The 22393-nt window shown below is 34.1% G+C and overlaps 2 protein-coding genes across 5 annotated transcripts; one reads left to right on the top strand and one right to left on the bottom strand.

The window, feature by feature from the left end:
* Positions 1–6654: 6654 nt before the first annotated feature.
* LOC109851975 (S-adenosylmethionine synthase) lies at positions 6655–18698 on the top strand. Of its 3 annotated transcripts, none has more exons than XM_020422629.1 (12): positions 6655–6970; positions 7078–7229; positions 7629–7912; positions 7979–8328; positions 9997–10074; positions 10374–10496; positions 10827–10939; positions 12592–12735; positions 13175–13393; positions 13484–13666; positions 13826–13959; positions 14174–18698. In XM_020422629.1, exons 4-12 carry the CDS (start codon positions 8214–8216, stop codon positions 14277–14279), a joined length of 1215 nt encoding a protein of 404 aa, XP_020278218.1. In that variant the 5' UTR covers positions 6655–6970; positions 7078–7229; positions 7629–7912; positions 7979–8213; the 3' UTR covers positions 14280–18698. The 3 variants fall into 3 exon arrangements, with proteins under 3 accessions (XP_020278218.1, XP_020278219.1, XP_020278216.1); XM_020422630.1 differs by lacking the exon at positions 10827–10939 and adding an exon at positions 11626–11738 and having other exon boundaries at positions 6657–6970; positions 8005–8328; XM_020422627.1 differs by lacking the exon at positions 10827–10939 and adding an exon at positions 11626–11738 and having other exon boundaries at positions 6657–6970.
* Positions 18699–18758: 60 nt separating this feature from the next.
* On the bottom strand, positions 18759–22273 carry LOC109851996 (zinc finger protein 782-like). 2 transcript variants are annotated; one of them, XM_020422698.1, is made up of 5 exons: positions 21889–22273; positions 20803–21124; positions 20434–20712; positions 20169–20351; positions 18759–20072 (listed from the first exon to the last, which is right to left on the bottom strand). In XM_020422698.1, the coding sequence occupies exons 1-5, from the start codon at positions 22057–22059 to the stop codon at positions 19702–19704; spliced, it is 1326 nt and encodes a 441-aa protein (XP_020278287.1). In that variant the 5' UTR covers positions 22060–22273; the 3' UTR covers positions 18759–19701. The 2 variants fall into 2 exon arrangements, with proteins under 2 accessions (XP_020278287.1, XP_020278288.1); XM_020422699.1 differs by lacking the exon at positions 21889–22273 and adding an exon at positions 21295–21379.
* Positions 22274–22393: the final 120 nt, after the last annotated feature.

The raw sequence follows: 22393 nt of genomic DNA, 5'->3' as shown, positions 1-22393 counted from the left end.
GCGCTCGTTGACGGGAACACACAAAATTCTATCACGGCTGCTCTCAAGTTTGTATGTAAAAACATTTTTTATTACATCAGTTAAATTATCTTATGTGTCTGATTATAACAAGAGCATGACTACTGCTACTAAACAGCGCCTAATTTGCTGGTTTAGATTCACTCTTATACATATAGGTATTAAATGCGCAAATTGTCTACTAATAATATAATCTCTTAAATATTTGAAAGACGTATTTGTTTTTCTTTGTGTCTTTTATGTCTTTTAAACAAGCAAATTGTTTAAGAATTGAAAATATCGATTTTGTCGATTGCTTGACTGAACGCAATTTGCATAATTTTTCTTATTCAGTTTTCTGCACTAGGGCTGTACAAAGATTATATATATATGTAAGTCTTAGAGTTACAAGAGAAAAGACTAAATTTATTATAAAAGAGTATTTTGTATAATTCGCAGCCAATGAAATGGCTTATGTAGCGTTTTAAAATGAACTTAAGACAATTTTAACTACACCAGAGTGTATACGCATTGTGTAAAACTATGTAACTATTCTAAAAAGTGTACTAAACTACATGTTTAAACTAATGATTTACTTATTGTTTTTTTTTTGTTCTAGGTTGACTTGTTTAAATTGCTTGCCAAAAGTTTTGTCCTGCATAATATCCGAATTTTCACCGTCTTTTAACATTTAGGCGGTTTCTATTTTTAACAGCGAGTCTCTTCTATCGGACATCGATCGTCGGTTTTTTCCGTAGAGGAGTCAGAACTGGAGGGAGGCAAGGATGCAAGTTTTAAGGATGAGAAAGAGAAAAAGAGAGTGAGACAAGAACAGAAGACGAGAGAGCAGAGACTGGAGACAAAAAGAATTGTTAGAGGTCAAGGTTGAGGCCTCCTTCTCTTCCTCTCGTCGCTATCTTCTCATCTCTTTTCTTCGTGACTCTAAAAGCTTGGTTCTCTCTTTCCCTGTACTATCTTTTTTTAAACCAGTGTCAAGGGTCGCCGAACTCTTCTGATCTAACAACGTCAGACAAAACGAATGCAACTCTTTTTGTGATGCCAGAGAATATAAGTTGAGTATAAAACAAATATCGATAGATTTACATATAAACTTAACTCAATGACCAAAGAGAGAAATGGTGATTAATCGGAATTTGTGCATATCGCGTTCAATGTGTACAATGCGTTACTCAGAAGGTTCTTATATTTAACTGAGAACTGAATTGAAATATAAAGATCTTCTAAAATATACGGAAGTATATGAAATATAAAAATTATTTCTTGTCTTGTTTAAATAGAGATTGCATACACGTAGCAATCGCGGAAACACATTCCGCTTGACCTAGTTGCGGTTATGAATGCAGTTCGTGAGCACATTTTTGTTATCAACTTTTGTTAACAATTTTTGCTCCTGTTATCATACTGAGCTATTATAACTCTATGAAAGCGCGATTGTAATGCTCAGTGGCAGCCGGTGACGATAGGGTTCTTTGCGTTATCTCCTTGAAATTCTATTCCGAAGATAAGGGATCATTGTTATCAGCACTTGTTAATATATGAGTGTGCTTATAATAAAATTTGCCGTCATAAGTTACATACTAAAATTTTTAATGAATATGTTTAAAAATATTTAATCTGGACAAATATTTAAGCAGAGAACTTAACAACATATATTAATGGCAAAAGAAAGTGACATATCATTTATAAATGATATTTATAATGATGATATGTCATTTATAATGATAGTTACATTTGTTGTGGTTTGTAAAACTGACATTAAAATTTGTAGTCTATATGTATAAGTTTATATATATAAATTTTAAGTAACATCTTATCCGTGCGATATATGACATTTTATGAAGAAACTTTTGATGACAAACATGCTTCGAAACATGTGCTTAGATAACTAAGGCAGATACACAACATTGCTCTGACGCGTATCAATCTTACTTTTAAATTTTCTTATTGTTAAGGAAATTAATTACAATGACAAAGAGTATAGTTTGTTTTTCTAATCTGTGTGGTTCTCACATCACATCTTTTACGTCAAATCTGTTCTAATACGCCATTCTAATACGGTCCGCTCTCGACTCAGATGCAACAAAATAAAATAAAAATTCGAATATATGTAAGAATTATACGTGTCAGCTGTTATATAACACTGCTTTGCTCTGGTCATATTGTGCAGCTAAAACGAAATATGATTCGGTTCAAAATGTGCTTACGAATTGCATAATACGATCTTTAGAAAAAAGACGTGAGAAAACCTTCGCACACTTGCGTGACAGAATGATATAATAATGTAATTTAGTTTTGGTGTAATAACACTAAATTTCTAAAGAAAATGTAATTAATTATTGCGATGTCACATGAACAAATTGTTAATAGTAAATAAATAAGTCATATAACTATGATATATATAATAATGAACTATCAACGCAAATTTTTATAACAAAATAATTATTTGAAAAAATATTTTCATAATTTTTTTCTTACGTAAAACATAAATTATGTGATATAAAAAAAGAGATTAATTATTTATTGACAACAAATAAAAAAGTAATTTAAAAAATGCATAATATAGATGTCGTTACATCAATATCGATCTCAATGTCTCAATCGCACCATGATGCATAAAAGAGAGAATGCATCAATTCGTGTTTTCTAATTGTTTCTTGTTAATAGATTAAAACTAAGTTCACTCGAGATCACACATATACGAAGCTTTTTCTGTAAACAATATCGGATGTTTTCCTTTTAGTGACTCAAGTTGACTTTTACAAACTCTTCTCCAGTTATGAATTTGCGCGAATAAGTGCTTTTCATTTGTCATACAGAGCTACTGATTTTAGGCAAGTCAAATTGCCACAAGTTCTAATAAATTAGAAAACATTCATTGTAAAACAATACTATATTTATGGATCACGCGTGTGTACAATATCGACCATCTATATGTTGAGCGATTACTAATTTCCATTCCGGAACGGGTCACGCGATAATGATAAAATAACACACACACACGGTCATTCGGCTTCGATTTTTTATCCCTAAGAGACTGATTTACAGAATTAGATACAAAACGCGGGAAACTGTAGTTTCGCGCAAATCACGTTTGACTTATCGCGCAAATTTTTCGCCTTCTAGTTTGCACGCAGATTTATCATAAATCACGCAGCGCCTGTCGAACTTGCGTGCAAATCAATATAAAATATGCGCACGCACATACGCACGCGTTCTCGGTCAGGCTGTATATTATTTAACAGAAAGAATGAGTGAAAGAGATAGATACCTAGATAGATAAAAAGAGAGAAAAACAGACAGACAAATAACATATGTTTTGAAAATAGAGCTGTTGTAGTAAAAATTAAAATATTATTAAAAAGAGATAAAAAGTGCATAAAAAACTACTTTTCGTAGTTATAGATAAATATTCTTATGTATAAATATGAAATATATAAAATGTAATATGAGACTCGCATTTCTAAATAGAAAATGAAGAGAATCTATGATTTTTCTTGTTTATTGCAAATGTCGCAACGTGAGATAAATCTCTATTTTTTTATGCAATGTACAAACGCAACCATTTTTAACATGAATTTCAAATGAAATTTGGTAAAAGAGACGTCAGAGCAGAAAGTTCAATCCGGTTCAGAATGTACGGTGATATTTATGTGCATTTTATCGATACGCATGTAAAGCGATACAAGTACAAAAGACTCATTTAACAATGGACCATACTTTTGATGCATCCTCGCACGTAATAAAAAAATCATGTAATTACACTTTTACTGCGTGTTACACGTGACAGTTCAATGAACCGGCGATATTGATCTAATTCGCGACCGACGGCGGACATCAAACGCAACTCTCGCGTACAAAGATACAATGAGCAGAGCAAAACACGAAATAACATTTTATATAAATTTCTATTAGATGTTTATTAGACATTGAGTTGTGAACGCCCACCGGACGTTTGTGTCAGAATAAGATTCGATATTTCGACGAAAAGATAAGCTAATTTAATGTTGAATATATTTCACTTAAATTGTTGATAATTTCAATGAAGTCTTTTCGTGCAAATTTAATTACTAATCCAGATAAACTTGATCTAGTATGTATAATCTATTGCACGTGCACATATACGTTTCAGTCTAATCAGCACTTTAGCGATCACGAGATTACGTAGTAATCTATTTTCTCTCTCTCTTTCTTTCTCTCTCTCTGTCTTTCTGACGCAGAGTACTTGGATTAACAGCTACACAGAAGTCAAATTTTTTTAATATTTTGTCAATGAAAATGTATGTATGTCTATATAGAATTTATTATATTATCTGAGAGCTAGAGTGTTCCATGTCCACGAAAATCATATGGACGTAAAACGTTCCAGTCTTAGGATCACAAATGACGATACATACATATTATTATATTTTATATATGATTTACCATTTATTTTTTATATTATTACATATATTTTATTCTATATTATATATTGTGAGCAATACGAATAATTATCTTTTAAAGTTTGTAACTTAAATCAATTGTATCTTTACCTTAGTTATATTTAACACTTTAGATTGCTTTGTTTGCAGAATAAAACCGTGCGCAAAATGACATTGTGACATGAAGCAAACAAATTACTACCGAATTTGGCTTCGATCGATCTTGTTGCTTGTGTAAGTAAAAAAAAGATGTCGGTGTGTGTCAAAGATATGTCAATCTGATTGTGTATTCAAGTTCCTCTAAAAGATTCTCTTGTTTTGACAATAAATATAGAAAATATTGTTAAACACATCACTGTTTGTTGCAACACACCGCAAACAATGCGATGCAATTACGACGTAATTTAATTTTAACCCCTTGCACATTTGTGTAAGATTAACGACCAAAGCAGAAGCTGTGTTTGCAAACCAAAACCGATAAAAAGAACACACGTGGAGTTTTCTATGTTTAACGCGGAGAAAGAACCGTGCATTTATCAACAAGTTCTCGAATTGATTATTGCTGTGTGTGTTTGTCACTCGCGTAATGCAAACGATATTATCTCCTTTTTTGTTGTCCTATTATCATAGAAAAAGCACATACGAGTCGAGCATTATGATTGATCTCTTATGATAACAACTTACATCGAAATTTAACACCAATTCGCTTAAAAACTCCACAAAGTTAAAATTAAATTAAAAAGGAAAAAAGATCAAATATAGAATCGAACGCTGTGTTGTTTCCTTTTACTTTAATGTTTATGGTTAAAATCTAAAAAAGTCAAAAGTAATTCTAAAATAGAATTTGTATAACAAAGGGTTATCACATTTAAACTCGAACCGAGCGCAGCTGGTTTTGAACTACTCGAGTTTGAGATTACGGTTGTTGCGTTCAAGCGACGGATGTGTGCGTCATATATTTTCACTAGATGAAAACTGCCGATTCAGCATATGCGAACACAATCAAGTTTATTGCAATAATAAATAGCTTGTTACTCTCGTTCAAATCGTTATCTTGCTCATTCGCGAGCACTTGAACTTAACAAGAGCTTCTGAATTCGCGAAAGTGCACTAGCAATGACACTGTTGCAATTCGCACGATATAAAGGAAAGCTCATCTATGTGTGCGGGGAAAAATAATCAAGTGCATCAGTACTTTTGCAAACCGAAGAAAATTCGTCCGCGCGCAAAAAGAATTGAAGATCCCTATTATAGATATTAACAGATTTGTAATAAAACATTGCGTCACACTCTTATTACATTCATAAATAAAACAAATATATAATAATTAACAATAATTGACACTTATTGAGTTTTCTCCTAGTTGTTAACATTTTTGTATCTACGGTTTTATTTTACTTGACATTATATTAGGTTTAATTTAGATTTTGTATAACAATATTAATTGAGAAAGTTTTAGTTGGTATTCTTGAAAGACAAAAATTGACAGATCTTTAAAGTGTCAATCATTGGATGTTTTATGCTAAACTGCCTCACTGGTTGAATCAGTCACATGTAATATCGAATAGTAATGTCGATAATTGCTATCGCTCTTACGACTAATTCACACTGTACATAATATCGTTACGTAAAGCGTATCGTTTTAATAGTTTTATTTTTTTTTTTACTTAGGTTTTATGAATTAAACGGACTGCCACGAAATCCATTTTGTTGACGACTAATATGAATGGTCCTGTTTGAAACTTACGCACAGATTTTATGACTGTTCGTTGACGTAACAATATCGTTTGTGAGTGAATCCTTAAGCAAGTGCCGGTCAGACGCACGCAATCACTTATTGCCACGACTCATGACGTCACGTGTAAGTAAGAAGAATGATCGACAACTTTTTTCGACAAAGTCGTGTTACGACATGTTACGCGCATGTTTTATTCCACGGATAATCGACGTGGTCTTCCGCGAAGGATCCGGTTATGACGCTCAAGTGAGTGCGTTGAATTTGTTCAAATTATTGTTAATTGATGTTGATAAAAGCAATAAATCGCTAAAATTGATATTATAATAAAAGTGATATTATAAAACAATAATCGAGCAAAACAGTATTTTTACGACTATATTTAACGTGCGTGATAATTGGACACATTGTCAATAATATTATCAGTATATTTTTTTACTTATCCGTTATTTAGCTTTCCTCAGACGAATGCTGCGCGCAAGAAAATCTCCTGAAACATACTTTGAAATTTGAGCAACACATCATAAAATTGATGTCATTCAAGTGTACACTCCCACTCCGAAGTTCTCTACTTGCATTGTATGATATATAAAAAGCATCCCCGATTCTCGTGCACTCATATTGCGACGTGAACGAGTGATGAACGAGCGATAAAAATTTCTTCAATTGTATCGAGTTTCGGGACTGCGATTATACAAAGTGTCTCCAAGAATTACACAAATCTGCTTTCTGGTGGTAACAAAAAGATAACGTGATAGCGACGAAAAACCCACGTGCTAATAAGCACTTGACTTCATTGGTAAGTGTTCTAGATCGGTAATACATTGATCGATCTGTCTGCATTTTGAAATTTAAATATGATATATGCGCTAAATTTACATACATATCTTGTTATGTTACACAAAGAGCGATCAGCACAAAAAGTCACATTTGATTTTTTACATCAAAGAGTCGGTGCCAAATGTCAAAGTTGGATACGGATCGCTTCTTTCACTTCATAATTCGCGGTTATTTCGCATCATGATGCAACATTGAAAGCTCCAGACGCAAAATATAGAGTAAGTTGGAAATGGTACATATTTGTCGAAGATTGTAGTGTCATGTTGATAGAGTGAGATGCGGATTGCGATAAAATAAATTTATCATATATCACGCAATGAACAAATTGCAAACGTTTCACACGGGACGTTCTATACAAAACTTCACTAGATGTTCGTTAAACGCGTCACATAGAATTGTGAACGTTTATTAGACTAATTCTAATTCTACAGAACAAAACCCCATAAAAACCTCACTAAATGTCTATCAGAGATATCTCGTAGAGCTGTGAACATTTAATAGATATCTAATAAAGTTTATGTGGAATGTTTTTATTGCGTCTTAAATCTGTCGAGGAAGGAAAGTCTATTAAACCAAATTTTGCATATACGGTCAGTAAAACGTATTGTATTTTGTAGACAACGAACACGTGGACAGTACGAAGCGGAACAACTGGTCAATCCGGTTGAAAGCCGGTCGGCTCGAATTCCGCGCCGCGAGTCGCAAGTCGCGGAACGGCAGTGTCACGTGACAACGGTGCTGGCCAATCGCCCAGACTGACGGGGGCGAGATTATAAATAGTGGAGCGTGACGTGTGGGGAGCCTCTTTCGCTTCCCGCTACGATTTGCGGCAATTTGCGGCGCGTTCGGCTCCATTCCGATCATTAACACGGTGTGCTTGTGCGGCGGAGTTCTCTCTTGGGTACGTTCCGCTTCTTTCTCACGACGCCGTAATTCTCATCCCGTGTCTCAAAGACTTACATTCTAGTGCTCGTGAACGCGCGAAACCATTAGGTCATCTGAGGACGACACGACGACGATCGTGATTCATCGAAACGCGCGGGTAACGTAACGAGGAAAAGGCACGTGGAGGAGAGTTTGCAAGGCGGCTCAGACGACGACGGGCCAGGTACGCTGGGATTGCGGTGTTTAACAAAGCTCCTGAGTTACGGGATTATTCCGAAGATACAACGACAACGGCGACAACCCCGAAACGTAGGAAAATGCCGGAGACCGCACACCACATGAACGGCTATGCGAATGGCCACGCGCCGCCCGAGCTGCAGCAGGACACAACTTTCCTCTTCACCTCGGAATCCGTCGGCGAGGGGCATCCAGGTGAGCGAGACAATGTCATCGGGACAATTAACTTCCTCTATTCGTAAAGCCAATCTGACATTATCTCGACGCAATTTTCCTTTTTTCCTCGTCGCTCTCGACATCTCTGTGTCATGTAACTATCCGCGAATGTGTGGTAGCACGTCGCCATAGAAGAGAAAATATCGTTTTCGTAATCGAATGCGTGCAACATGCACAAGCGTTTATCTAATTTTTTCTATGCTTTGTCAAGCATGTCGATTATGTCGGACGACGTTCGCTTTCAAGTGTTCGCTTATTCTCGATCTAATTACTTGTGCTTTTCTGCATCACGTATTAATATAAGCTAATCGTCTTTGGCCGTGGCTGTGAACACGGCCGGGGTTATGTTCTAAAAAGAAACAGTGAGTCAATCGCGCTCGTTACAGTTTCTGAACCAACCGAAGTCAAACGAATAGATTGTAAAATTGAATATCTTTATCGGTTTGTTTCATGTCTTTGCTGTTTTGTTCGCCTCGATCTGGCTATGGCCCTGTTATCGCCAAATTATTGCGGCCTATCATTGCGACCGCCGCCGAATTCAGCGACCTCGTGCGCGCACACTTCATCAGAAGTTGCGCGGACCATACAGTAGCGGGACGCGAATACTGCGATAGTCACGCCGCCATGTGTTTGCGATAATCACAGTATGCAACTCTATAGACTCTAGAATGATTGAGAATAGAGATGCCGGTTGCAGCACAAGTCTGAATTAGCTTTGAGCTGATTACATTGTTACATTTTTTGTACAACGAAGATTTTATTGGCTATTCTCATAAAGTTCTTTATAAAACTCTACTCAATATAGCACCAATCACAAACGTTTAAAATATTTGTACAACAAAAACACAGGAATATATTAGTTTTAGTCTATATAGTATACTTCATTGAGCTGAATCAAAGTCGTACAGGCATGATAATATATTTTCTTGTAACTCCTGTTTTTGCATACATCCTCTTCTGCAAACATCTGTTTTTCAGAAAGAAGATAACAGAAATAACAATACAGCTACACAATGATATTTTCTATTATTGTAAAAAGAAGATAATAGTGAGAAAGATTGGAAAAAAAACATGTATTTTCTACTGTGTTTGTTATTGGTAATTTAGACTGAAGTTATTTTCTTGATTCGGAAAAAACACTATTTTCTATTTGTAATATAGATAATGCAAATGGTTTTGTTAATGTTTGCAGTTTTATCAATGCTTATTATGCAGTTTCTCAAGAAATGATTGCTTTTATCAGTTAAAGCTGCATAAATATTGAATGTTCTCTTTATTTTTCATAAAAACAGTTGAAATAAATTTGCTTTGTTAGATAATATAGATTTTCTTCTTTATATCACACAAAAAAAGAAAACATAATGAATTATCTTATTCTATATAGAAGGTTTTTTTTGTTTTGTTTTTTGTTTTTTTGTTTTTACTTTTTTACTTTTTATGTTTTTTATATTGTCAATCATCACTGAATAGCAGGTATCTACTATATCTGCAGCTGCCATTTTAAGATAATAGCTCTACATGTGTATATAATATTTGCATTAAAATATATACCTTACTTTATATTTGTATTTTGAAATTGCAGTTTTAATCACTAAATAAAACATATTTTATATTTATTATATTTGCGGAAACTACTTATGTTTTCAGATAAAATGTGTGATCAGATTAGTGACGCCATTTTGGATGCACATCTCATGCAAGATCCAAATGCTAAAGTAGCATGTGGTAAGTTCTTTCAAAGAATACTGATATATGTTAATGAAAAAATATTTTATGAAAGTCATTCTATGAAAATAGTTTAAAAAAATTTGTTTTTATACATTATTAGTTATGTCACATAAACTATATCACAAACGACTAATTTTATTGTTATGATAACTTTATCTAAAATGTTTACTTGACTGTGCCAACTTTATGTAAAATGTTTACTTGATTCTGTCATGTTTCAAAGCCTTGAGATATATATTAAAAATATTTTGCAAACATTTTTAAGTATAATTGTACGCTATTTTTATTCATTATAGAAACTGTAACAAAAACTGGTATGATACTTTTGTGTGGAGAAATTACATCAAAGGCCGTAGTAGATTATCAAAAGATCGTTCGAGACACAGTGAAGCATATTGGTTATGATGATTCATCCAAAGGTACAGCAACTTCTTGTGATATTTGTAACATATTTTGTTTTTAATGAGAGATGCACGTTTGTTTAAATTACTTCTGACACTTTGTTGGATATTAATTAATTGTTCGTGTGAAAAGTACTAGAATTTCTATATTATTTACTCACAAAGAAAACCGGCGGTCATTAATCGTTACACATAACACATGCATGCTCTGTGGCTGAATATAGCCCAGCTCCTTTGTCCTCATAAAGTTTGTCTCATGAATCCTGCTCATTATCTTCCGAAAAAAAGATCATATCGTGAAATGAGTAGAAAAGACTGTGTAACGTAAGCATATCGTGCTCGTGGCAGGATTCGATTGGCGTACGTTGAACCTTTTGGTGGCGATCGAACAACAATCCCCAAATATCGCGGATGGTGTCCATGTGGACAGGCAAGAGATGGACGTGGGTGCAGGTGATCAGGTACATAATCCATTCTCAGCCCGTGCCGCAGAACAGCCAAAACTAATTCAGTGTCAACGTTTTTTCTCTTATTTCTGCTCCTTAATCCCTAATCTCTTTCCTTTACTCGAGAACTAAAATAATGTTTTCGATCTGTTGTATGTGACAGAGCGTGTGTTATTATCTTTGTGTGTATGTGTACATGTGCGCAGATGAGAAGGCGAGTACCTGCGCGAGTATCTAAATGATTACATAGAATTGATGTCCAAAAATCTTTGTTAAAATATTTACCGCTTGCGTTCGCGCGCGCGCGAAATGTTTGTAATACTTTAGCAGAGACATCTTGGGGAGCACTTGAATATGTTTCCAACAAAGTGCAGTGCATCAGTTGTCATGTTTAGGAAGTAAGAGTTTGCTTGTACTACGCTCAGATATATACACACATAAAGATTTATTGTCTAGTCTATTCAAAAATGTATGAAACATACATCAAAATATTTCAAAAAGTTACAGTCTCGGTGTTCATGTCTGAACTTGTACATGCAAAGAGAACAATTCATTGTATCAGTTTTAATTATCAGGGTTGATATAATTCGGTATAAATCCAATGCATTGGAACAACGGGATTTTGAGGAAAAAAACACGGACTGCAACGCGTTAAAACAGCAGTGAATATTCTTGTCTCACCACACTCATAATTTCTACAGGTTTTGACTACAAGCTGTGCAATGTTCTGTTGGCACTCGACGCTCAATCGCCAAATATCGCGGCAGGTGTGCACGAAAACCGTAGCGACGAGGAAGTGGGAGCAGGAGATCAGGTCAATTGGCATTTCCATCGTTGAATTTTGATTTTTCTTCTACGTGTTGTTTTTTAATTTTCTTTCTTCTTACCTTATTCTTCATCTTCTGTGCTACTGAATATATTTCTTTAGTACATGTGTAAAGTAACATTATTATTTCTTCCTTGTTTTATTCATTCTCGTTTAGTCTATCTGTGTAGAAATAGAAATGGTATAACTCACATCTATCATACACTCGTACATGCTTACATCACTAGTGTTTGAATGCATTGCTAGTATTACCTTTTCTAGGTTTTAGTTATTTAATCGGATACGTAGAGTGTATGCGTGAAAGGTTGCGTGAATGCATTAGATGTATATACCTTGTTAAAAAAACTTATGTGAAATATGTATTATCACATAGTTATAAATGAGTAACGTTCTTAGTAAAAAATAATCATGGTTTTAGTATATCCATGTTGCTACTAAATAATACATTTAAAAAAAACTAATCAGTATTATGTACATATAATGTTTTAAATTTTTTAAATAGTAAATAATTGCTAATTATATAATTATTATATAATTATTGCTAATTATATTAATATGAGTTGTAGCTTATTAAGTTTTTCCATGTGATTATCGATGTGATTCCTACCACTAATTCTTCACTGTTCTGCTCTGTATGGCACGTTTTCTTGCATGTTAAATTTATCGTTTTATTTACAGCTGTACACACACACACACACACACACACACACAAATGTTATGTATATTAGTAATATATATGCACTATATTTTACTGTTTGCAAGACTCTTTCTCAATATACATATGATGTTTTTTTCATAGAAATTAGATTATAAGCCATAATAATTAAAATTTTTCCATCAGGGTTTAATGTTCGGATACGCAACTGACGAAACTGACGAATGTATGCCACTGACGGTAGTATTGGCACACAAATTGAATCAGAAAATTGCTGAATTAAGACGAAGCGGAGAACTATGGTGGGCACGTCCGGATTCAAAAACACAGGTTTGATCTATGTATTTTTTACATTGTTTTTTGTTTTAATCGATCTGTACAACCGAGACTTGCTTTATATCCAATATATGCGAACAGAATAACGTTGATTGAGAACTTTGTATAGCTTATTGGTAGGATACAAGTGTTCTTGAATCCACGGGATACGAGTTCGAATCCTGCCTTGACCGTTGTGACATTTTTTCTCTATGTTGGATTATTCTATGATGTGTATTAGTATTTGCTACTCTTGAATGCCATGATGATAAAACCAAAACTGAGAATAATCCATAAAATGTTATTTCTTCATAATTTTTTATGATAAATAATTATAATAATTTAATTTTAACTTTTTAAAAATTGTATTATCTGCATATTTTACGTGGATTAACGGTTATATACAACATCCGCATTTAGTAATTATAAAGAGTGTAACTACATCGTTCAATAGGTGACCTGCGAATACATAATGGATCATGGAGCTTGTGTTCCTATAAGAGTTCATACAGTTGTGGTGTCGCTACAACATAGTGAAAAAATCGGTCTTGATGAACTACGTTTAGCTGTCATGGAGAAAGTTATAAAAGAAGTAATACCAGCGAGATATCTGGATGATAGAACAGTCTTTCACGTAAATCCTTGTGGACTTTTTATTATTGGTGGGCCACAGGTAATTCATTTTCGTACGTAATTGTACAAATTGATGCCGATGATTTGATTTTAATTAAATATGTTCTTGACATTTTATTTTGACATTTAGAGCGATGCCGGCCTTACTGGACGAAAGATCATTGTGGACACGTATGGCGGTTGGGGAGCACATGGTGGCGGTGCATTTTCCGGCAAAGATTTTACGAAAGTGGATAGATCGGCTGCATATGCTGCAAGATGGGTCGCTAAGTCTCTAGTAAAAGCTGGTCTCTGCAGACGCTGCCTTGTACAGGTAATAAATAAGTGTTAAAATATATTATTCTGATACAAACAAGATACACTTTTGATTGTATAAACTTTCGTAATTGTTTTTTAGTTTTTAGTTATGAAAAACTTCTACATTTATTTACTAGATCTCTTATTTATTTTATTATTTTATATTTATCAATAGGTGTCTTATGCTATCGGTGTGGCGGAACCATTGTCAATCACAGTTTTCGATTATGGAACATCCACGCTTTCCCAGAACGAGTTGTTAGATATAGTGAACAAAAATTTCGATCTGCGACCCGGAAAAATCGTCAAGTACGTATACTTATTAATATAATGTTATATACATATACATATATATATACATATATATATACATATATATATATATATATATATATATATATATAAACATTTTCTTTTGCTCACATTAGTCTGATTATTGTTTATTTTAATCTTAATAATGATTTGTCAATAGTTAGTTTTTTGGAAATCAATTTATAAAAAAATGTCTAATTGATCTTTGCAGGGAACTAAATCTTCGAAATCCTATTTATCAACAAACTAGTACGTATGGTCATTTTGGACGAGACGGTTTCACATGGGAGCAGCCAAAGAAGCTGATTCTCGATTGATGAGAGAATAGATTTTAAATTGGTTTCGACGTTTTCCGGTTTGTACTTCCGACAAAACGTTCTCTATCTCTCTCTATCTCTTTATATCTTTCTCTCAGAGCAATCGTATTATCCTATAAAAAAAAGAAAAAAAATTATCGTCCGCGATTTTTGAGTGCCGTAATCATCACCGAATGTATAGATTCCTTATGTCATTTACTTAGCAGTAGTAAAGACCGGAAAAGTTTTCTCTCTAGTTCATTTCTTGCACTGCGAAGTAATAACCTGATAAAACTACATGTGACAACAGGCATAGTACAAATCTCGTTCATAGTTCGGGACACGGGCCATGGACTTATTTCTTCCTTTATTCTCTCGCGAAATCGGTTTTCGAGTCTCTCAACAACGCGGTTTTATCTATATGCATCGTGTAGAGAAGAGGATAAAAATCTAACCCGCGATGTCCATTTAAGTCCATGCTTATATCCCAAAGTCTTTTCTCTTAAACGTTAACATATTGCGTACGGCGTTCTGTTCTTCTTGTTATTTGTTTCGTGTTCGCGTGTTTTTCACGGAGTAAAAAACTGTGTCTACGTTCTTGCGCGGACAATAATTGCCAGATACTTGTATTCGCGATTACTTGTCCGTATAGGACTGTCATTCGTAGAATCGAGTCTAGCTCGTGTGCAATAGGTCGGTCAGTCGAATACCCGGCTTTTTGTGCTCTACTGTTCAGTTAACCTTGAATAAACGTTAACAAAGTTGGCAGTTTGTACATACTTGGACGATTGTTCTCTATTCTGGGCGAGACTTATGAAACAATTTGTAGCTTGCAACTGGTTTTTTAATCACATTTTATACATTTTTACCTTTATATCTTTAACACGTTGAGTACCAAAGGAATTTTGTTACGTCTTACCGAAGTGTACAAAAGTAATTGGTTCGTATACAAAAGTAGGTTTTGGTAATAAAGAGTATGTGTAATAAAATATACAAAACCGTTTAATTGAATTGTATTTATTGGCGGCTTACCGATGACTGCAAAAATTGTAAATGGCATTCAACATGTTAATATACTCTTGTTTATTGTTCATTATGTTAATATTTCCGCACTGTAACTGTCATTTATATGTATAGAGTTATTCAAAATATCATGTGTATATATATATATATACACACACACACACACACACACACACACACACACACATATGTATATGTAGAGTAATAGAGAGTAGTCAATCATCTGATATATCGTCAATCAATATCGTCACATTTTGACTTCTTATTTGGGACTGTCTTTTTACAAGTGAAGTATAGAAAAATGAAACGTTTCTTTTGGAACATATGTATCGACTTGTAAATAAATAAAACGACCGAGCCGTACGCAATCTGTTAAGATAGATAAATAATCAACGACGTATAGATCATGACTCTATCGCTAATGCATTATGTGAGAGCAACAAAAATATAAAACATCTCTTTATCTGGAAACAAAAATGTATAAACAATTACTATTGATACAAGTTTCTGGATTTGAAAGCTGCATCGTCAGTCTCATAGTTTCTTAGCGTATTAGAATTCCCTAGCACGTACATGAAAGTCGACACTTTGACTTAATTCTAGCAAATTAATTTTGATTTTTTAATCGGATAGAAGTTTGTACACTGAGTTCAATGAGAGGAAAGAATCGGTGCATAAGAGAAGAAAAGTAAACAAAGTGGAAATAGTGTTGCGCGTGGGACATCTGCTGGCAGCCAATGATTATGGAGGACTTTCTGGAAGAAATAAAGGATATGCACGAAACGAATGAATTTTTGTCCGCTCTCCGATTCTCTTCTCTCATTGAACTCTGTTTATATATATATATATATATATACATATATACACAGTACTATACGGTAACAGTAGAATTTGGAAATTTTACTTTGCCCATTTAGTCGATATAGTGATTGATCTTTCATGTACGTATCTCCATTAGAATTATTAATTATATGAGCAGACAAATGTAAATTGGCAAGAACAACGTGTATTCAACAAATGTATGTTACACGTAAAGCAAAGCAGGAAATGACGCTTATACGTGAACATGTGTGTTTTACAAGTTTTAAACAACACATAGTTATGATAATACTAAGTCGCGATATGTCGACTGTAACGGAAGTTTATCATTATTAAACATAGAATATTTAAAACTTTTATAGGATAAAAATACTAATTTATAAGGAAATCTCCGCGAAATTAGCACAAAATAAAGGCGCGCGGTTTATAAGACTTTTTTAAATAAGACAAAAACTAGTGGAGAAAAATTAAGTTTAATATATTCTTATTTAATATATTATATTCTTAACTACAGTTTTATTTATGAATATTTATATTATGGACATGTAAATAATTGCCAAGTGTTGCCACGATGACTCACAAACTTGAGATATCGGAATAAACTGCATTAAATAATAAATAATGGCTCGGTGATCAATTAGGTTATTACAATCAATTAATAAATTCATAAAAACATTTTTTTATTTTATGCTAACTTCGAAGAAGATTCCGCTACTCAACTATATAATAAATATTAGGTTTTTTTATTTTATAGCGCGAATATGAATACAAATCTACAAACATGATATTTCTACATTTTCTTGACGAGAGAAATGTCATTTCCCCCTTTGCTATTCAGTTATAACTAAAAAGTAGAATAATTCAAACAAAATCGTATTAATCATAATTCATAATCTTGATCCCAGTTAGAGGTCCAGCACAGATCGTGTGACGGAGCTCGGAATATTGTAGAATTTTTTTGTTGATATACCGAAAACTTATCCGTTATGGGAGAGAGATTTTAATGAGAAATGAATAGGCAAACAATTGTAAAAACATTTTAGTCCTCCCTGTCAGAATTAATGTATGCGATTTTACGTAAAGCTGTATAGGGTACAACACCTAATGATTGGCACTTAAACAATCCGTCAATTTTTTTCAAGTCAACTAAAAGACTCCAAAATATTGTTGTTATGAAAAATTCAAGTTAATCCTACTATAATGTCAAGTAAAAAGTAACCATAGACAAAAATGTTAACAATTAGAAAAAATAAATAAGTGCCAATCATTAAAAGGGTGCTAATTATAGTATCAGTTACCCTTATTGGCATTATGTACCAATGCACAAGATCATATAAAAGAAAGACACGTAATAAAGCGGATTTTTTAATAAAAACCTGTCATTTATTTTATGTACTACATCCTTAAGTTCCTAGCGTCGTTACAGCATTAATTCGCACTTAGCCGGTCTAATGCGATGCGATCTTTCCATAAAAGAATCGACATGAGCTCTGTCGCACAAGAACCTGCGACTGGCTACATATATATAATTCGCGAAAAATTAGCAATTTTTATATTAGCAGTTGTTGCACCATCGTGTATTCTATATTCAACAATCCTCTTCTGTATGTAACTATATAATCCGCATATTTTTAAATTATATCGCGCAGGTTTTGCTTATACATTATAAAGAGAATTTTGGGTGCGCGTATCCAGATATTAAAATAAGATATAGGTAATTAACATGTATGCAGAGTGCGCGCGGCAGGACAGATATAACCAAAAAAAAAAAAGGTTTTCTTGGTTGTACCAACCGTCCGTGTCGCACATAGTATATGACAACTTATTTTCATGCGTGAGAATTTTCAAGATCTGTTTTTTTTCTCGAATCTTTCTCCAATTTCATATTTTTTTTGTTCCCATATATATTCTAATATAACTATGTATAAGTATTTACATAGGATTCTAATATACATATAAACATATAGGGAAATCTAGCATACAAAAATATGAATTTAAACTATAGAGAAGTATATAAGGTTATATATATAACTCATAAGTAGAATAATATTTATGTGCACATGATTGATAAATCTTCTATTGATATACAGTAGTGATATGTACAGCGCTTGTATATCAATGGTCTCGAATGCTCGTAAGTCAGTGATTTCGTTCTCACTGCATACAAAATAATTTAAATCAATTTTTTTACGACATCGAACGACTGATATTATTTGCCATCTTTGCTTTACTCACTTTTAATGTCCTCTTTTTCTTAGCATAAAGATCTGCCAATTAAAAGAACACAATAATACGTACCGTGTTTTTGTATAGATCAGAAATCCCGATCTACAAGCAACGATCACTACTGTATATTCTCTCTTTCTCTCTCTTATAACTAAATTATACTTTGAAATATAAGGTTAAAATATAAGCATTATTGCCTGAGAAAACTGAATGAATACATCTTATATATTATGAAACGTGCTAAATATACTTGTTTGTGCCACTTTCTTAAGTTTTATCTTATAATTCGGAAATTTAATCTATAGATAATTTAAAATAATTCAATGTGTTCTATAATTAAGTCATTTTATTAATTTGATTAAAATTTAACGATTAATTATTGTAAAATCTTAACAATGAATATTTAAAATTAATATTAGTTTTTATTTCAATCATCCTTGCATAAAAACTTGATTTAATTTTTATCAAATAATCTAATTTTAATCAAATATTCATCATTCGAATTCATTAAATTCTAATAATTCAGTAAACAGTCGATAGCATTTTATACAAGAATAACTGAAACAAATGTTATTAATATTACAACTTATACGTAAAAATTATGCGATTATTGCAAAACAAAACCTAAACATAAATCTTTCATAAATTTAGTTAGCAAAATTTTCTCGATGTTATGAGTGTGTATGTTAATAACGATCGCTGTGATGTTCAGTTGGAATAGTATTGCATTGAACAACAAAAACTAAATAAAAAAGAAAATTAAGTATTTTATTTAGTTGTTCATTTAAACTTTATAGAAAACAATGTCACTCGTCAATGTCGTCAAGTAAGCTACAACATAGTGACAGTCGCACATATAACTTTGCTACACACAGTCCTACAAAAGTATCCACTTAATACAATCAGGCCGTCTAAAGTTGAATCATCAGGACCCCGAGATCTTTTATCATAAAAAGAAAGGATATATTTTTCCACTTTAGAGGCACTGGCTACGACATTGACGCCTACTAGTCTTTCCATCTCTGTGTCAGAATAGCAAGCGTCAACGTCATAGTCAGTGCCTCTTAAGTGCAAAAATATACCATCTCTCCTAAGATCACTGGCCCGTAATAGAAGATCATAAACTTTAGAACAACGAGACCATATCCCAGGAAAGTCTCGACACACTGAATAGTGAAAAATGCTTTTTGTTTTTGTCTTGTATTATTTGAGATTTTAGATTGGTGTTGCTGTGTGTCAATGACTCAAGTCGACTTTTACTTCTTTTTTGCTACGAGTTTGCACAAATAAGTGCTTTTAAGACTTGACATAGAGCTTTTGACTTTAGTTAAACCTAAATCGACACGAGTCACGACAAGTGGAAAGTATCCACCATTTAGTTTGCCACGACTGTCTTAGGCGCGTGGATACGACTGTGACGCAGCAGCGAACTTTTATCGGTAAATGACTTCTCGCATTCAACACACTTGTATGTTCTACCAGTGTGTGTTACTAAATGCCTGCTAAGACCTGACGCGTGACAAAATGCTTTCGGACAGAGTTGACAGTGGTGCAATTGGATGTCGTTCGGATTTAGTTTTTGATGTCGGCGCATGTGTACCTTAAGCGCTTCTCGTTGTGTGAAGCTCTTTTCACAGTGCTCGCATTGGAATGGCTTTTGCCCAGAATGTGTCATAAGATGGCGGAACAGAATTTCTTTCTGTGCGAATGCACGATGACATATATTGCAAGGAAACGGTTTCTCACCTGCAGATATAAATTTAATATATACTTATGAATAATAAGCAACAAATTAAATTTTTTCTATTAATTGGCAGATTATAAATCCGAAACGACACTAACCTGTATGTGTACGTTCATGTCTTACTAAAGCAGATCTTGTCGGGAACCACTTCTCACATGCTTGACATGTAAAACCCCTTTGTGTGGAATGCACTGACTGATGACTTTTCAACATTATTCTGCGGGTAAAAGCTTTCGGACATTTGTCGCATTTAAACACTTTGAGCTCCGAATTTGGGTCAACTGCAATATATTTGACAAATTGTAGTTATAGTTGCTTACTGCAGAACCAGTTACTTATAATAATACTTTTATTTTATTTTACCTAACGTATCAGACATGGGTTGTAATTTTAATGATTCGCTTTGATTAGGATTGTCAGTATCGACTTCCATTACGTAAACGTTTTTATGTTCAGCATTTGCGATCGCTCTCTGAACTTCTTCTGCTTCGTCATCCGATTCCTGCTCCTGTTTGATACGAGTTGTTCTAATCGTGCATCGCGCCTTTGCAGTCCGCTCCTCAGCCGGTACCAGTGTAATGTTGCCTGGATCTTCTGAAGCAGTTTCTTCCACTTCCATCTCTGGGTTTTCAGAACTCATTCCTGTAGATAATAGAAAATAATAATAATATGTATGTAGATCATATTTTGAGAAACACAATCATATACATATGTATATTGTTGAAGATATACCCAATATATAGCCACCAACAAGTTCCTCTTCTGTCATTTCGAGTGACTCTCCTTCTACTTGACTACTGTTACCTTTAACAGTGACTAAATTAGCCAACAGCTGCTTAACTTGTTTAGACTTGCCAGTTGTAGAATCTTTTGAATTTTCTCTGCTTTCCTGACTGTCACTTTCTTGATCTTGTTCAAGCTGCTCTATTAATTTAATATGTTTTTTAAGCTTTGCATCAGCAACCTGACATTTTTTTCTGAACTGATAGGATTTTTCCAGCTGATATTTGCATGGATGACATATCATGTTAGGCAGGCCATCCTGTTCAAAAACCTGTTAAAAGAAAGGTCAAAAACATATGCTGTTAATACACAGATATATCATAACAAATATAAAATATATGAAAATCTGAATAGTATTCTTAAATATCACAATATTGTAATTTACAGAATCAGCTCAGAAATAAAAAACTTAATTAAACAATTTTTAGCAATTGAGCTCACCACAGTTATTGCGTGGTGCATATTGAATTTTTATTTATTCAGTATAACAAAAAGCAATATACATTTTGATTACAGATTTAGTCTTCTTTAAAAATTGGAGGAGACATACATAGAGGTGTATTATATATCTGCCATGCGTTAAATTACAGATTTCTATAAATCCGTACGGTAAAACGATCGCGGGGTAGAGTCTAGGTCTCTGTAATGAAGCGGCATAAATGCGCGCGTATCTATCGCACAGTTCGTCGATAACTCGGTAAAGCCGGTAGTTGCTTTGCGCATTGTATCACCGACATCGCGTTTCTCACGCGCGTACTATATATGTATATATATATATATATACACACACACACACACATATATATATATGTATATAGCATACCGCCATAGGCACACGCGCATCGGTGTGTGCACCGATCGAAAGTCAGGCACACGAAAACGAGGGGGGAAGATAATACAAGAGGCCGCCATACGGTGCGCGCAGAGAGATAAACTAGATTCCTATTTTTCGATGGGAGAAAACGCCTCGGCTGATTATCGTCGCGCGTTGCCGTCAATTGCGACGCGACGAAACGATTCTCGGGGAAAACTCACCTCGACGTTAACACAGGCGTATATACGCAACGCCAGAGGCACCGGCAGGGATTTGTCTTCGTAAATCGGCACCATTTCATCCTCCTTGGCCAAACACAGTCGGCACAGCTCGTTTACATGGATGATTACGTTACTCGGACTGTCGCCCTTTTTTCTGCTGTACGTTTTCATCGTTGCTTTATCCGCCCGTACGTCTTTTTCTCGCTCAAGTTAGCCAAATCAGCCCTTTTCCTCTGTTTTTTTTATCTCTCCCTCTACTCTCTTCGAATCCGCGACAAGTGAAACGACGGAGCAAAATCCTCGAAGGCGCGAACAACGGAGTTTTCCGTGAGAAGTCGCAATTGCGAAGATACTCGGTCACTCACAACGGAATCTATAATGGCGGTCGTCCGTTATGGCGAACACGCTCCACAACGGTGGCGCTGTCGTCGACGAACATGGCAGCATTGCGCGATGGAGAAAGCAGTGACCGCGCGCCCAAGTGCGAGAGGGAGGGCAATGACAA

The sequence above is a fragment of the Pseudomyrmex gracilis genome, unplaced genomic scaffold (genome assembly GCF_002006095.1).
Source record: "Pseudomyrmex gracilis isolate BER0280 unplaced genomic scaffold, ASM200609v1 scaffold_23, whole genome shotgun sequence".
NCBI classification, from domain to species: domain Eukaryota; kingdom Metazoa; phylum Arthropoda; class Insecta; order Hymenoptera; family Formicidae; genus Pseudomyrmex; species Pseudomyrmex gracilis.
Note: the sequence above shows the minus strand (reverse complement) of the source record. Positions and strands in the feature narration are given on the sequence as shown.

Excerpts from the sequence above, each read along its gene's own strand:
- LOC109851975 (XM_020422629.1), top strand. The coding sequence starts at position 8,214 with ATGCCGGAGACCGCACACCACATGAACGGCTATGCGAATGGCCACGCG. Across the intron at positions 8,329-9,996 it reads CGTCGGCGAGGGGCATCCAG|ATAAAATGTGTGATCAGATT; the intron begins GTGAGCGAGACA and ends TTATGTTTTCAG. Across the intron at positions 13,394-13,483 it reads TTATTATTGGTGGGCCACAG|AGCGATGCCGGCCTTACTGG; the intron begins GTAATTCATTTT and ends TTTGACATTTAG.
- LOC109851996 (XM_020422698.1), bottom strand. The coding sequence starts at position 22,059 with ATGAAAACGTACAGCAGAAAAAAGGGCGACAGTCCGAGTAACGTAATC. Across the intron at positions 20,713-20,802 it reads TGTTGGTGGCTATATATTGG|GAATGAGTTCTGAAAACCCA; the intron begins GTATATCTTCAA and ends TATTATCTACAG. Across the intron at positions 20,352-20,433 it reads ACCCATGTCTGATACGTTAG|TTGACCCAAATTCGGAGCTC; the intron begins GTAAAATAAAAT and ends AATATATTGCAG.